This window comes from Eucalyptus grandis, chromosome 8, assembly GCF_016545825.1.
Source record: "Eucalyptus grandis isolate ANBG69807.140 chromosome 8, ASM1654582v1, whole genome shotgun sequence".
Classification (NCBI taxonomy): Eukaryota; Viridiplantae; Streptophyta; class Magnoliopsida; order Myrtales; family Myrtaceae; genus Eucalyptus; species Eucalyptus grandis.
In genome coordinates this window covers 53,186,915-53,200,240 of record NC_052619.1, presented here as the reverse complement: position 1 = coordinate 53,200,240, position 13,326 = coordinate 53,186,915, and the positions used below count along the sequence as shown (strand labels likewise).

The 13,326-nt window shown below is 35.8% G+C and overlaps 1 protein-coding gene across 1 annotated transcript; it reads left to right on the top strand.

The window, feature by feature from the left end:
- Positions 1–7,707: 7,707 nt before the first annotated feature.
- On the top strand, positions 7,708–10,640 carry LOC104415637. The gene is made up of 3 exons (XM_039300387.1): positions 7,708–7,799; positions 9,402–9,760; positions 9,838–10,640. The coding sequence occupies exons 2-3, from the start codon at positions 9,404–9,406 to the stop codon at positions 10,396–10,398; spliced, it is 918 nt and encodes a 305-aa protein (XP_039156321.1). The 5' UTR covers positions 7,708–7,799; positions 9,402–9,403; the 3' UTR covers positions 10,399–10,640.
- Positions 10,641–13,326: the final 2,686 nt, after the last annotated feature.

The following is a 13,326-nucleotide window of genomic DNA, read 5'->3' as shown; positions in this document are numbered from 1 at the left end:
CCTTGATCAACATTGTTTGGCATTTTTTTTTCCAGACATTTGTTCACATTGCATAAAGTCTTAGTATTAAAATATGCAAGATACATTCAAGTAGATAGTTCATACTCTTGCTACACCAAGTGGGTCTAGCAAACCTATGCGCAAACATGAGCTATGTGGCATGCCCCATTGCAATCATTTTCTCTACTTTAACTATGATCATTCGTATATATATAGATTCAATTATGCTGATTTAATTGTCAGTGTAGTTACTGAAATAAGCTATATCAAATATCCTCCTTTTTATCTTATTTAATGTCGACTATTTATTCGATTGCTTACAAAGAACATTAAATTGAATATATATAGTTTCGAACAAAAGCACAAAAGCGTGCAAATTATTTTGTCATATCGTATTTGATAAATGTAAGTCATTGAAGACATACGGACCTTTGCTTTCTCTTATTGACATAAATTCTTTAAAACATTGCCCAATACTAGTTTCAGGACTAATTTCTAATTTTCAAATTAGACCATCGGTTTACTTTATCTTAACATGTTTTATACTTTGCTCGCCATTTCTAACAGAGATTATTTTAATTTGAGTTTTTTTTTCTAGCATCCCAATTCCACTGATGCGAATTTCAAATTCCAACTTTTAATTATTAATCAAATATGATTTTATAAATTTAATAAATTTAATCTGAGTTTTACGAATGTATTTCCTTAAACATTACATTTTGAAAACGTATCAAAGGCTACCCCCACTTTCTTTATGAGTAATGGAGTTTTCTTTAACTTCCATTTCCCAGTTCAATTTCCGTTGACCAATAAAATTGCCTTTCAGTTGAGATTATAATTTTTGTTATTTTATTGGCTTTATATGTCAAGCTTTCAATGGTTTCACTGGAAACGTGCTCATTAGCAAGTCTAACAAATTTAGATGGACATGACTTTTCGAAATAAGCCTCGGTACTACATATACATCAAGCAACTTCCATTCGGTACTTTCACTTCCAAGTATACGTTCTTCGAGCTTCTTCATCATCCAAAAACGCACGGACTCTGATTTATCCTCACCGATCAAACTCGGAATCCGCTTCAATTAGGATAATTGACACAATTGACACCTCCTAAATCTCAACTAATAAAGTGTTTCGGATAACGTTTTTGAAGGTGTGGCTCTTCAATCTTTTGTTCGAATCCTTGTACACCGAGAACATTCTAGCCATTTAACCTAGAAGCAAGGCACGTAGAATTTGACAAATGTCTGTACATGCGAAATAAATTGGAGCAGGACTTAATCCCGATAAGTGTATAAAGAGCATATGAATCCTGCAGACAAACAATGTGGGATACATAAACGTCGTAAGCGATGTTGTTAAAAACTTTGGGTTGTTTCTCTTATTGCAAGATAGAATATTACTCAATTTACCACAGAGAGTCCATAATGAGATATTTGCAGACTTAACTTGACTTTCCAATTCTAATTGTGGCGGTGACGGTAGTTATTTTCTTAGGGACATGATTTTAAAAAACCCACGGATCTTTCTGAGATGATTTGGCAACTTATCTAGCTAGTACTTTAAAGTAATCAATTAAATGCATACTCCCAAAGATCTGTGATCCATAACAAACGAGGAAATACCGAGGCAAGCCTTTCAAGTTTTTTGTCCCAAAAGAACATTTGGGTACTGATGAGCAAGTTCTATTTAAGTATTAATGTAGAGAGCACACATTGGTTGCGTTCTCTTTGTGGAAAATGAGTGATTTGGATAACATTTTCAGAAAAATGATCATTTGTATCATTTAGAAAAATACATGGATGGAAAAAAAATTTCATCGTCCACAAAAATAATTAGACACTAGATTGTTAACGATGATGAAAATATTTTCTGTTGACTAATTTTACTAAACGATAAAAGAATTTTTTTAAAAAAATGTTTTCTAAATCACTCATTTTCCGTGAAACACACCCTAGATGAAATGCAATTTTCATATTTATGGCCCTGCATAAAAGGAAAAAAGAGACAATCTGGTTTCTTAAGGAATAAAAAAAAGCCTTTTACCCCAATAACATTGCGTATGATGCTCCAATATGCAAAATAAATCCTTCTACCTTGTTCTAACGATTTCTTTGAAAAAAAAAAAACAGGGTGAAACTTCACATTGAGTTCCGTCGGATATATGGATTTCATCAACAGGCAACAACTTCCCTCACTAGCTTTTCAAGATTTTGGCTCTCAACAGATGAATACTTGGTTTCCCACCCCAAGATTGTGAAAGGGACTACAGTCGACTTTAAACTTTTCCCAATAAAAGTTGAAGAGTTTGGTCGGGATTAATGCCGTTAAGTTCATACTGCAATCTAATTCGGAAGTGTTGAGAACATCTTTATTTCCAGTAGCGATAATAATTAATTGGCTCCTTGTACCTAATCGCAACTGCATCCATATGATTCTTTTCATCCACATTCTCGAGAAAAATGAGAACTCTTTTACTAGACTGCCTATCTTTAATTGTTCATCCCTTCATCAATAATCTTTAAATCTGCCAATTTCCTTTCTAAGAATGTAAGAGATTAATTGATTTTGCAAGCACTCGATGCCCTTTATTTTTGTAGTTTCTCAGATATCGAAAAAGAAAGCAACAATCCTCAATCAAGTGAAATATAATTAAAGATGTTTTCGGCAATAGCAGTCCATCCAATGCCACACATTCCAAGAATATTATAGAGAAGCCTTCCACTCATGGATAGCTCTATTTGCCACAATATCGAGGGAATAAGAATGTGATACAAATAAAAAGATGCAAGGAAAGTTGGGATTGGCTAAATACGCAGAGTTATGGACCAGCTTGCTAGAATTGGTCAATAATAACGTGGGTACATCACTCCATCCCGTCAAAGTTGATAATCTAGTTGTTTCAACGCCTAATGCACAAAATAAGGGTCATTATTGAAATAATATGGATGGATCTTTCCAAATTTTTCTACACATAATGCATATAATAAGGTTCATCACCAGTTCCAAGATGCTTCCCATGTAATCTATCAATATATTTGGACAATCCCAGATCAACATCGTTGAGCATTTCTTTCTAATGTTTGTTCACATGGCATAAATTCTAAGTCTTAAAAAAAATGCATTAGCAGAAGACTCTAAGCTCATAGATTTTGATTAGAAAAGACTCGATTTCTATTGAATCTCATGAAGTTGTCTCTTTTAGAAGATGTTTTCGAAAGATGCAGCTCTCGACTCTATTGGTTAATGCTTTCGGGTATGTATTATAAAGAGAAAAACAAGGCAAAAAGAAAATAACTTGATGCACTTCTACTCATTCGAAATTAAATTATTTGGGTCATTTTTCAAATTTAGCTCAAAATTATTAATGTCAGAGCAACCACATTTGGTTACTGTACCCAATCAATCATGTATACCCACAAGTGCATCCATATGATCTTATTTGTCTGCATCATCGAGAAGAAGGATAACTCCTAGATTAGACAACAAATTTTTTAATTGTTAATCCCTTGATTAATATTCATTATACCCGTCAATTTCCTTTTTAAGGATGTTAGAAAGTAACAATGCTCAATTGTCTAATACCATCAAGTCCATGGATATTGCAGAGAAGCCTGCCACTCGCGGACAACTCATATGTTTATGATAATAGCTAGGGAACAAGGATGTGATACAAATAAGAAGTTACAAGGAAATTTTGGAGTGGCTAAATATGTAGAGAGTAGTGGACCAGTTTGCTAGGATTGGTCAATAATAGCATTGCGACGTCATTCGAGCCAGTCAAAGTTGAAAATGCAATTTTTTTTTTTTTTTTACACCTAACACATAAAATAAGGTTCATCAATGCAATAATGCAAATGGATTCTTCCACATTTTTCAACACCTAATGCATAAAATAAGGTTCATCAGTGATTCCAAGACGAATGGATGGATTCTTCCAAGTTTTTCAACACCTAACGCATAAAATACGATTCATCAGCGATTCCAAGATGCTTTCTTGATTTCTTTTGTTGTGGTGGTTGAGAGCCCCCATGTAATCAATCAATATATTTGGAAAGTCCTAGATCAACATCATTACATATTTCTTTCAAACATTTGTTTGCATCTCATGAAGTCTAAGTCTAAAAAAAAAAGCATTAGCACTAGGGTATTAAGCTCATAGACTTCGATTAATAGAAGACATAATTTCCTGCTGGATCTCAAGTATGAAAATTCTCTCATTCAGATATTTTTTTCAAAGATGTGGCTCTCAACTCCATTGGTTATTACTTTCAGAGATGTATCATTAAGGGAAAAAGATGGCCAAAAAAAAAAAAGAACTTGCTCCATTTCTATTCATTTAAAATTAAGTGGTTCGGGTCATGTTTTAGATTTAGCTAGACATTAGCTGATGTTAGAAGAAGCGCATTTGGTTATTGTACCCAACCAGTCATGTGCGCTCACTAATGCATCAATATGATTCTTTTTGTCGATATCAACTTAAAGAAGGGGAACTCTTTTATTAGATAGCATATTTTAATTGTTAATACCTTCATTTATGTTCATTATACTTGTCAATTTCCTTTTACAAGAAAATAGAGATGAAATGATTTTGCAAGCACTCGACACCGTTGATTTTTAAGTTTCTCGGATATTGAAAAAGAATGCAAAAATGCTCAATCGGGTGATTAAAGATGATTTTGGTAATAACCATCCATCCGATGCCCACATTCCACGGATATCGTAGAGAAGCCTTTCACTTGTGGATAGCTCTATATTAATTTATATGTTTTGATAATACCGAGGAAATAAGAATGAGAAACAAATAGGAAGATACAAGGAAAATGGGGATTGGCTAAATATACAGAGAGTCGTGCACCAATTTGTTAGAATTATAAGAATGTGGCAACATCATTCCAACTTGTCAAAGTTGATAATGCAGTTTTTTCAACATCTAATATATATAATAAGGTTCATCAGTGAAATAATATGGATGGATTCTTCCAAGTTGTTCAACAAGTTGATGCATAAAATAAGGTTCATTAGCGATTCCAAGATGTTTCCTTAATTTCTTTTGATGTCCTAATTGTAGTGGTTGAGAGCTCCCGTAATCAATCAAAGTCTATGGACAGTCCTAGATCAACATTGTAGCGATTTTTCCAAACGTTGGTTCACATTGCATGAAGTCTAAGTCATAATAAAAAAAAAAAAAACATTTTTTGGGGACCTAAACCGTCATTGATGGTGAAATGGCTAGCAAGATTATAGTCAAAAGAAGCATGCAAGGTGGGAGTGGGTATAAAGCACAGTGATGATGGAGAAGGTATAAAGCAATAAAGCAAAGAAAAAGAAGATGTGACCATTGCGAATGTGGAAAAGAAGAGCCGCCAATACATTTAGCACGTCTTTTGTGCTATCCACAAGATTTTAGTCAAAAGAAGTGTACAAGAATTAAAAAAAAAAAAACCATGAGGATGCATTTTGGTGGAAATAAAAAGTTCATAACTTCTTCTTCCTATTTTGCCCCTTCTTTTCCCAAGGAATTTCTTTTCATAATTAAGTTCACGAAAAATCATCATTGAGATCTTCAATTACTGTCACTACCTTCATTTTTTTGTTCCGAATACAATCACCCCGAAAATGAAAATGGCCTTGGGCCATTGCTTGGGCATATTGATATAGCCCCTTATTGCTAACGGGGCTGACTAGGTACGGCCCCTCATGGGCTTGGGCCCAAGAGGGTCAGTCTATGCTGGGTCTCGGCCGACATGGCCCAATTACTATTCTTAGGGTAGGGATTTGTTAATGTGCGCACTTGGAAAAGGAAAATGCTGAAGTTTAAGTCTGTTGCAAACTTAGTTCAAAGCCAAAGAAATGTAAGCACAAATATAATTAGTCAAATTCAGATTTCAAGGTAGAAATGGTGTAATATGAATACTGATCGGTTATGGTCTTGGTAATGAACCAAGAATATGTGATGTGGCATAAGAAAATTAAAGAGGAAATAATGTTATCAGAATTTGGGGTAGAATTAAAAATGTTATTTTTATTTTTTTTGGCGAGAGAAGAATGTTAATTCAACTCCGAGTATAAAAAACATGTGTTTTTGTTTTAGTATTTATTATCAGAAATAGATTGAGTAACCAAAAGCATTATTCCTCAAACGGATGGGTACCTGGTGCAATCAAAGTTGAAGCAGAGATTATATATAGATCAGGATTGATTATGCTGTCAAAGATTGTGCCTATAAATATAGAGATGTCGTATTTTTATTGATTTCATTGTGTTTGCTTTGTATAAATCTGATGTTGGGAGACACGATTCAGTGATAGAATGAATCATGTTGAATCGTTTTTTCTAGTCGAGTGCTTCATGTTCTTAATTGTCAATTTAAGAAAGAGTTTGTCAAATTTAATTTTCTGAAACCACATTTAATTTAAAATACATATAATATTGTCGAATGTGTATAAACGTGTCTTCTGGGAGTAACATGTTAATTTGCTCATCATGCTTATCTGTGTTTAAATTGGTTAAAAGTGTCAATCATGATATCTTTATTTTTCAGTGCAAACTTGTGAACTTGTCTATGATTGGGCACTATTAAGCTCAATCCAACTTAATATGTGTAATCCATTTATTCTATAAGCCTTTTATTTCTTGAATGACAACTCCAATTCAAGTTATTTGATTCATCATTGAAGCTCAACAGAGAGCGTTCAATTTGGGCAAAACATGTTTTTTCGAACTGATAGCTTGAGGGATTATGCGTTTGAGCTAATTCTAGTAATTAAGCTTTTCATTGTTTCCAAGCAAAATAAATCAAATCAAACTGCATTTCCAACAGCGTTTCTCATGTCAGGAGATTACAGCAATTAGTTGTCTTTGAGAATACATAATTTAATCAGCATTTATATCTCTAAATCCTTACCACGGGGTACTTAGTCCTTGATGATAGAGACTAAGGGCTGACAAAATTGTAGGCAAGAAGGCCTTGTGGAAGCATAATATCTATGATTTGACCCCTACAATTGACTCTACAGACCATATATCTATAATGATTATATGTACTTATATGATTATATCAAGTGATTTTCTTTCGTTTTGTTTTACTTACACATTTCTTCTGTTAACTTGGGGTTTGGAAATGCAGCCTTATGCTAAATAGCAGAAAGATGCTCCACTCATGCGGCAAGGTATGAAGCTCTTGAAAGAAAATAACTTGCCATTGCAGCCCGGCACGGCCGATACTGCTTTCAGGTTCACTTTCATGCCGATTGTCCTGATTCCATGCTGCTGATCCTGAAAAGGATGTCGTCATCATCATGTAGTACACCATTAAAGCACCTAACTGTTAACTATGTGAAATCTTATAATGAATAAAATCAACTTGTCCTTTATTATTATTGTCGTTTTGTCTGCGTTGCGACCCTCAATTTGTCGATATACTCGTGCTATTTGACATCCTTTTTCCTATGGAAAAGTTTTGAAGCCCTTTGTTACGATCCAGACACTTGGGCTACGTTTGGTGGACCGGATAAAAACCAGGATAGGATATGTTTTATCCTATCCCATGTTTGGTAGCTGCAGGATAGGATAAGGTCGGATATAGGAGGGATATAGACCGGATAAAAAATCCGAGGGGGTGGGATAAGGTCGGATAGGATTTCTTTTATCCGAACATAAAACCCTACGCTTTTTTTTTTCTTTCTCCGTCGTTCACTCACAGACGACTTTCTGTTTCCTATCGACGTTGAAGCCTTCTTCTCAATAGCTCTCCGATTCTCATCGAAATTTTACGAAAGCGACGAATTTTCAAAGGTAAATAATCATTCTCTCTCTAACGTTGATTTCTAAAGTAGTTGTGGATTGTTTTCTGTTTCATCTATGTTTCAGCTTACGTCGTCAGAATTGTAGTTCTAGGTTTTTTTGCTGGTTGATTGGAGATCGTCTTCTTGGTAGTTTTGAATCTGTAGATTTATAAAGGCCTTTCTATTTTTGTGCAAAATATTTGATATCTTCAACGCGAATTGTTCGTTCTTGGTTCTGTTCTTCAATACCCAGATTTCCAAGGCTACTGCATCTCTCTCTCTCTCTTTGTGAGATAATTAAATAATTGTGGAGAATCGACAATGTTCCTATGGTGGCTGACTCAAAAGATTCGCAATTGTTCCTGTCTTGCCGTGATTTTTCTCTCCCTTCTCCAAACCCCCCTCCCTCCCCCAACGCCTTTCCCACGACAACCGCACATGAGAGATGCAAATTGTGGCCATAACGATGCCGTGGGTCAATCTGTTCAAGCAAGAGACTATCAGCAATATTCTTTATTTTTAGATCTCCTCTTCTTAAAAAGAAAAGTGACCTTGCTGTAGCTGGCTTTCATTCTTCACAGAGCTGACCATGGGCAACGATAGCTTAGCGAGAGGAAAAGTGCGAACTTTCTCAACTTTTCCTCAAAGTTCTTACTTCGATGGGGGAAAAAGCTTTTTATTTTTATTTTTATGATGGTTTGTCGGACTGTGGCTTAATGTGTATTGATCTATCCTCCGGAGTAGCTCTCTATTTCATGACATTCAGCAGAGGAAACTGATGAGAGTATTTCTTACATGTCAATCTTACTTTCATGGTTCTGGGCTTGTGGCAGTTGGTCCATTTTAGCTGATTTTTTGCGCATAGGGTGAAATTTGCACGAATTCAAGATTCCGCATAAAAAATCAGTCTTTTGCATTTGCTCAAACGGTCTCTTGATTGTGGAGGAAATGCTGCTTATACTCTGTCTGGGAATTAGTGATCAGTCGTTAGTCATGCCTGAATTATGGTTTTCTGTCGATTGTTCGATTGTTCGGACTTGGATGTGATGTTTGAAAGTAAAAGGTCTGAGCAGGAAGATTATGCCGAGCTTATTCTGAAACTAAGAGGGCCCCAGTCCTTGCTTAAGTTGTGGCATTGTGACTCTCGCAACCTCTTGTACATTGATCTGGCCGTGCTTGACGTCCTCTTGTTGAGTATGGTCGTGGGTCCGATTAAAAGGCGTGGGTTGCATTCTAATATTGAATGCTAATGTAGACTTCTCCCGACATGATCGCATACTCCTGCATTGATCAGAATCCTTGTACTGATCCTCTGTTCCCTATTGATTATGCCTTTATAGGTCATACATTATGTATTGATCTTCTCACTCCAGGTAAATCTCAAGTAAATTTCTTTCTAGTAAGAGAAGTTCAAGTAATGAAGGAGATCCCTGTATTTAGTAGAAATTGCAAGATATTATCATATGAAGGAGATCCCTGTATTTTGTTGTGTGGGTTGAATATCGTGGCTAATTGAATGCTGAGTTATTTTTCTTTTTCTCTGTTTTTTGTTACTTTAAGAAATCTGGGAGTGGTTCAATCAACATATATGCTGAGATAGTTTTTTGTTTAGGAATGGAAGGTAGCAATTTCAGTCAAACTCAAGGAAGGGGAACAAAGAGAGACCGACGTATATGGACAATAGATGAAGAAAATGCACTTCTAGATAGTCTTGAAGAATTAGTTACGCGAGGAATGAAAGCCGATAACGGCTTCAAGAGTGGTTACATGGTTATGTTAGAGAAGTGGTTTGAAGAAAAATTCCCTCATTCTGGCATCAAGGGTAATCCTCACATAGAGTCAAAAATGAAAAACTTGAAAAAGTTGTATAATCAGATATATGACTTGAGGAATCAAAGTGGCTTTGGGTGGGACCATGAAAAGCATTGTGTCGATATTCATTCTGAGGATAGTTGGCAAAAATATTGCAAGGTTTGTGCCACTTCTTCTCATTTGTCTTCTTTATTAATTGTTTCATTTTTAACAAAATAATATAATTTTCTTTGTAGACCTATCCAGGAGTTGCTTCTTTGAGAGGGAAGTCCTTCCCTCAATATGATCGATTAGCAAACATATTTGGAAAAGATCGTGCCAAAGGAAATCTCAGTGAAGACCCTTCAGAAGCTCATGCGGCTGTAGATCATGAGGAATATGAAAATCATGATAATGTGGCAACCAATGGTGTAAGTCAAAACTCACCGCCACTATCATCTTCTCAGGCACAAAATGTTTCTGATTCTTCAAGAAGAAAAAGGGCTAAAGCAAGTGACAAATGGGCTGCTGGCTTAGTTGAGATAGCAGGAACTTTTGGCTCATTCTTGGAAAAGGCTAACGAGAGAATGGAGATGATCGCTAGCCGCATCGGACATGCCAAGGATTTGGATAATGACAAACGAAAAATCAATGAGGAGCTTCTTCAAATGTCTTTAGGTACTATGGATAGAATAAAATTATGTAGAAAAATTGTGAAGGATCCCGAGAATATTCATCTATTTTTGGGATTTCAAGGAGAAGACAGGAAAGCATTTGTGGAATTACTTCTCCAAGAGATGAGAGAAGAGAATGAGTGATGATGAGTTGTTTATGAGTTTGTAGGAGATATGTTTTCTCTCCATACTTTTTTTTTTTTTCTTCTTTATGTTTTTTTTAAAGGGTTTTGGGGTTAGCTCTAAGCTTTAATGTTATCTTTTTGGACCTTTCGATCGTAGCCATGACTTGAAAAGAGGTGGATATGGCTTGAAACTTTATCTCTATGTTCATTGCCAAGAAAACCATTATCTATAATATTATTTGCCTCTGTCTTTTATTTTCATAAATAGTTTCTCTGTCTCTTTGGCAAAAAACCTAGGCATGATTTGGTATTGGACCTGTAACAAAATGGAAACAAATAAAAAACTTGTAAGAGAGAAAGAATTCATGTTTGAAAGTGAATATATTGAAATTGAGGTTATTCTAAAAACATTTGGCGTTGAAGGGGTATCCAAAAGATTATTTCAAAGGAACGTAAAAGATTATTACGATACGTAATCATGAAATTCAATGAGAATCTGTTAATTTGAAAAAGATATATTGTTTTGGATGATTTTGTGAATATTAAACCTGCAAATTTGTACTTGCCTAATGTTAGTGTTTTTAAAATATCCAAAATTAAATCCGTAGTTCACCAAACGATAGATTTGATAAGATATGAGCATATCCAACTTTAAATCCGCAGTTCACCAAACAATAGATTGGATATGATATGAGGATATCCGACTTTAAATCCGTAGTTCACCAAACGGTTGATGGGATATGAAGAAATCCATGGATTTCTTATCCTATCCTATCCAGTCCTATCCCGTTTAGAAATCCGGACGACCAAACGCAGCCTTGGGGTTTCCTCGCAGAGCATTCCAAGAGATTTGTCAAGGATCGGAGTGGAATTGCACGATTCAACTAATCCAGCAAGAACGGCTGAGGCGAACATCGAGCCTCATCGTCCTCCTCCTCCTCCTCGGCCTCGACATTCTCGTCGGCGCTGGCTGCCGCGGCGGCGTCATCCTCTTCGGAAGGGGCGGTCCGACGTGCCTTGAGCTCCTCCTCGTCGACCGGGCTCGTTGAGCTGCCGCCGCCGCTCCTCGGAGCCGTCGGGCGACGCCCGCTGCTTCGAGGGTTTCGCCACGGCGGTGCTGAAAGCCAGTTACGGCGGCGACCGGCCAATCGATCGGTCGATCGAGGTCATCGGTGATTGCTCTAGAGAGAGAGAGAGAGAGAGAGAGAGAGAGGGAGTGGGATGGTGAAAGGATCGTAGCCGTTCCACTTTCATCTGAACGGATGTCCGAATCTGGGAGGAAGCAGAGGAGAAGGGGTCGCGTTTTGCGTATTTTCTGTTTTGAATTGTTTTTCGCTTTTCATTTTCGTTTTCGTTTTGGTTTTAATTTTTCTTTTTTCTTTCTTCGATTTTGGTTTTATGCCAGTGGTGCGAAAATTTCCCGCCAGGCAGTGCGGGGAAAATGTAGGAAATGTACTTTTCGTTCCCCTCCGTGCGAATTGAAGCCACCGCCTGGCTCACGGCGAACTGGATCCCCGGCTCGAGTTGGGGGTGATCCGACTTGGCCTCACTGCTCGATTCACGATGGGTCGTGAATTTTTGTTTCGATAGATAAATAGAGTAGGAGGAGATGGTCGTCTAACACAAAATATTCAACACAAGTCATTATTAATCAGTCCACTTATAAATATATAAATCTGTCATCATAACTCCATGATCGTGCTAAAAGTCTGAAAAAATATTTCCACATGAGGCGGCAAACACTTCAGATACTAACTGGTTAGAAGTATGCTTATAACATAACTTAAACTCGTGAATTCAGGAAAAACACTATGATTTTTTAATAACTTGAGGGGTGAGTTGGAATCTTTTCATGTTTTTTTATTTTTATTTTGGGCATTTGCTTCAAGTGAATGAGTAGTGCATGAGCTTTGTAAGAAAAATTAAGCCGTGTATAAAATTGTTCTATCTTTGTACCTTTTTAAATATCCCACTACAAGTATAAATTCATGAGAGCCACCGAACATGGCGCCTACCATACATTTGGGTTCTTATTTTATATTTATCAAAAAAATCATTCATGCTCTTTGTTCATTAAAAATGTATCATGATTTTTGTTGTCTAAGATCATAAACTCTATTTACTTTGCACATAGCCAATGAAAACGCCCAATGATTTTTGTTCTCAACATTCGTGGACCTTTTCTTCTATTCCTCATTCATTTACACATAAATTCAATGCTGACGATCGTATTGCTAATGTATTCATTTAGAGAAATTATGGGAAGATAATGATAGAGTTATGAAGTGTGACATAAGAAGGTGCTATTAAAGCATAGAGGCTTTTTATTGCTAATGGTGTACATGTAATTCTCATGTTAAACTAATATTGATAGTGTAAAAATTGTATAGTGCAACATTGTAATTTTTTTTTTCTTTTGATTCCGAAGGGGTTTTTTCACTTAAAACTTTGCTTGTCATCTTTTTTCTATTGTTTCTCTTCAACAAATTGCATTCCTAACAAGATAATGTCACAATTTTCAAGAAGGCTATAAGTTTCTACAAGGTTAGAAGTTCGAAACACATTCGCATTATAAATAGTTCGGAAATTTTACACAAATTGTCTTGACTCAAAATACTATAAGTACATTTAACTAAAAAGGAATATTGCATCCAGTTCAACATAAGTATTTAGAGAGCATTCAAGAATCTGTACATAATAGCAAGTCGTCTTTTTAAACTCTCTTTCTAGCCCGAGAGAAGTAAATTTCATAATTTGCAGTTAAGCTCAACTCATGAGTCACTCAAGTTCGGTTACATTCTTATGAAGTTTGAATAACTTAAGTCATTAGATCGATTTGAGTTTGAATTCAAAAATATGACTCAAAAAACTTTCCATCATAGTGAAAGGTGCATTTTTTATATACCTCAAAAAATAAAAATTAAATAGATAAAGGATATTAATTAAC